The sequence below is a fragment of the Terrapene carolina genome, unplaced genomic scaffold (genome assembly GCF_002925995.2).
Source record: "Terrapene carolina triunguis isolate 2854851 unplaced genomic scaffold, T_m_triunguis-2.0 Scaffold112, whole genome shotgun sequence".
Lineage (NCBI taxonomy): Eukaryota > Metazoa > Chordata > Testudines > Emydidae > Terrapene > Terrapene triunguis.
In genome coordinates, this window is record NW_020664463.1 from 17,091,794 (window position 1) to 17,094,511 (window position 2,718).

Sequence of the window (2,718 nt, forward strand, 5' to 3'; positions counted from 1 at the left end):
GTGTGTGTGTGTGTGTGTGTGTGTGTGTGTGTGTGTGTGTGTGTGTGCTGATTGGGCCACAAGTGGCCTGCATTGAGAACCACTGTTTTGGACCTATTGGCTTCCTTCATAAGGAAGCAGGTTCTCCAGTCACTAAACTTGAATGTTTTTCCCCCACCTAGCGGGTCCTTGGTTTGTCTTCTGGCTCTACCGCAGGCTGATTCTTTTTGTCTCTTTGTGGACAACACGGAATGAAAGAGCAAAAAATGCCCCCATTGTAGAAGCATATGGATTCTTTCAGCACACTCACCCTGTGCCTTCTGCTTACACAAGTTTTGACTACTGTTCCCACTCCCCTCTCAGGACAAGTGACAGGATCTCTCTCCGCAGAGAGAAGCTACAGCCATGGAAATGCCTGCCACAGTCTCCCTTCTGGGCTTTGGTTGGGGGGGTGGGGAGGGTGTGTCAATCTTCCAGCTCATCTGCTGCTCTGAGTGCATAGAAGGTGAGACAAATCAGAAAAGTACTGAAGGTAACTTTCATGGCTGTAGCTCTAAAGGGCAATACCAATTCAACAGCATTGGAAATTCTTCACCTCTTTGCCCTGATGATGTCAGTCTTCAGGCCCCTCCTCCCTTTACACTTTGGATTCGTTTATCCACTCCTAATCTTTCACCCCAGTGGTGGAAGGACCTAAGCATCCTGTCTGTGTGACTCTATAGTCAGTGAAATATGATTTCCTGTTTCACCAGTATGATGATCATTCAACTCAAGGAATTTGATCATAAAAGAAAAAGATGAAATATAGTGTATCAGGAGTTTAGAGAGACAAGCTGCATGTCACCACTACTTCTTTCAAAACACAATCTGAAACCACTTGGCCATTATATGGATGGGCGCTGTGTCATTTTCTGATGATTAACCAAGTTCTTTAGTCTAAATACATAAGAGAATTGAATTGTGATCCATTGCATGACTATATGTCCTAAAGGTGTTGAGGTAGAGTCCAATTTGGTGTGGAATGATGATAAAAATCTGGTGACTTGACTTAGTCTGACTACACAAACTGAGACTACCAAAAGGAAGTCCTATTGATCCAGATAGTCTAATGGCTGGTGTACCAACTTCCAAACTAATGAAGGGAAAACTTCCTTTCATTTCACAAACTTTGGGTCAGATTCCAATGTTGGCAATAATGGTGTAAATACAGAGCTACTCCAATGTTGACAGTGGAATTTCGACCATTATTTTAAAATAACATTTTGAAGGATTTGGGCTTTTTTTTCTCTCGAAGTTTGAACTGTAATCAGTAACTTTACATAACTGGAAAACTAATTTTTGCTTCTGCCAGCTCTTTTTCTCTCCAGATTACTGTAATCATGCCAAATGATACAGATTTGAAATGGATTTCCAGGCTTATATTTACAGTAGCATTTGTACTTTAATCGCAGAGTTAAATTCACCCTGTGCAGAGGTCAAACACAAAGCCCGTTCACCTCTTAAATTTCACTTAAGCTCTGTTGAGTGTTTTTTGCATAGACTCTACACTGGAGTGAACTTCGTCCAAGACAAAAGTCTTAAACAATTTTTTGTGGGAGAGGGGTGAGAGTTTAGATTTTTCCTGATGGTTGTTACTTCAGTATTCAGTACTAACATTTTTAAGGTGATGTCTATTTTCTTTCAGAAAACTGAAATGTGGGAAAACGAGAAGACTGAAGCAGACATGGAGGAGTATATCTGGGATAACAGCCCCTCTCAGAAGAATGCTTTGGACACGCTTCTTCGAATAAGAGCTGCAGAGAAAACCACTGAAGTAACTAGGGAAGAGCTGCTTGCCTCTGAGATAGTTGAGAATTACAAAACCGCTGTAGTTGTACTTAAAAATGAAGGGGAAACAGAAAACAACATTTTGCAGTACAAGGAATCTGTGACGAAACTACTGAATTTACAAGCATTACAGTGAAAATTGACATTCCATGCACATCTCTGATCTTATGTCAATATACAAAGATAATGTATGATAATATTACTTTGTAGGAAATTGTGAATGCAGTTATTCAGGTTTTTCTGGACCTTCAACAAAACAAGTTTTCCTTAGAAAATTAATAAAATTTTAAAATTTCAAAAACCTTGAATGGAATTTAGAGTGAATAGAGATTCAAAAAGGGTCAGCAACAAACATTTTGTTTCCTCTTCTGCCAATATCCTCCTTTTCCTCTATAAATACAATTTGTATCAAGTCTTTTCTGGGAAGCCTTCTGAGTATTTATGGGCTTAAGCACTCTGTTCTGCTGTTCTAGCCTGGGATTTAGGAGGCCCTGATCAAATTCCTTGCTCTACCACTGACTTCTATGTATCCTTGGGTAAATCACATAAGGTAAGATTTTCAAAAGCACCTCCTAAGTTCCACTGAATTTCAATGAGGCTTAGGATCCGGAGTGCCTAAGTCATTTCTGCAAATGGGGCACACAGGGTATGTCTACACAGCAAAGAAAAACCCATGGTTGGCAGGGCCTGGGCTCCAGCCCGAGTCCGGAAGTCTACACAGCCATGAAAGAGCCCTGCAGCAGGAGCCCCACAAACCTGAGTCGACTGGCACGGGCCAGCCGTGGGTGTCTAGTGTGCATTTGAAAATTTTACTCCTAGTCTCTCTCTGCCTCCATTACCTTCATCTGGAAAAATGAAGGTAACATTATCTCCTACCTTGGCGGGCAGTTGGGAGGATAACTGCATTGGAGG

General features: G+C 41.3%; 1 protein-coding gene across 1 annotated transcript in view; it reads left to right on the forward strand.

The window, feature by feature from the left end:
- MRPS35 (mitochondrial ribosomal protein S35) overlaps positions 1 to 2,501 on the forward strand; it is a 56,058-nt gene extending 53,557 nt beyond the window's left edge. Inside the window, exon 9 of the mRNA XM_024198652.3 lies at positions 1,664 to 2,501. Coding sequence (XP_024054420.1) covers positions 1,664 to 1,942 — 279 coding nt within the window. The 3' untranslated portion in view covers positions 1,943 to 2,501. The remainder of the gene's footprint in view (positions 1 to 1,663) is intronic.
- The last annotated feature ends 217 nt before the right edge of the window (positions 2,502 to 2,718 follow it).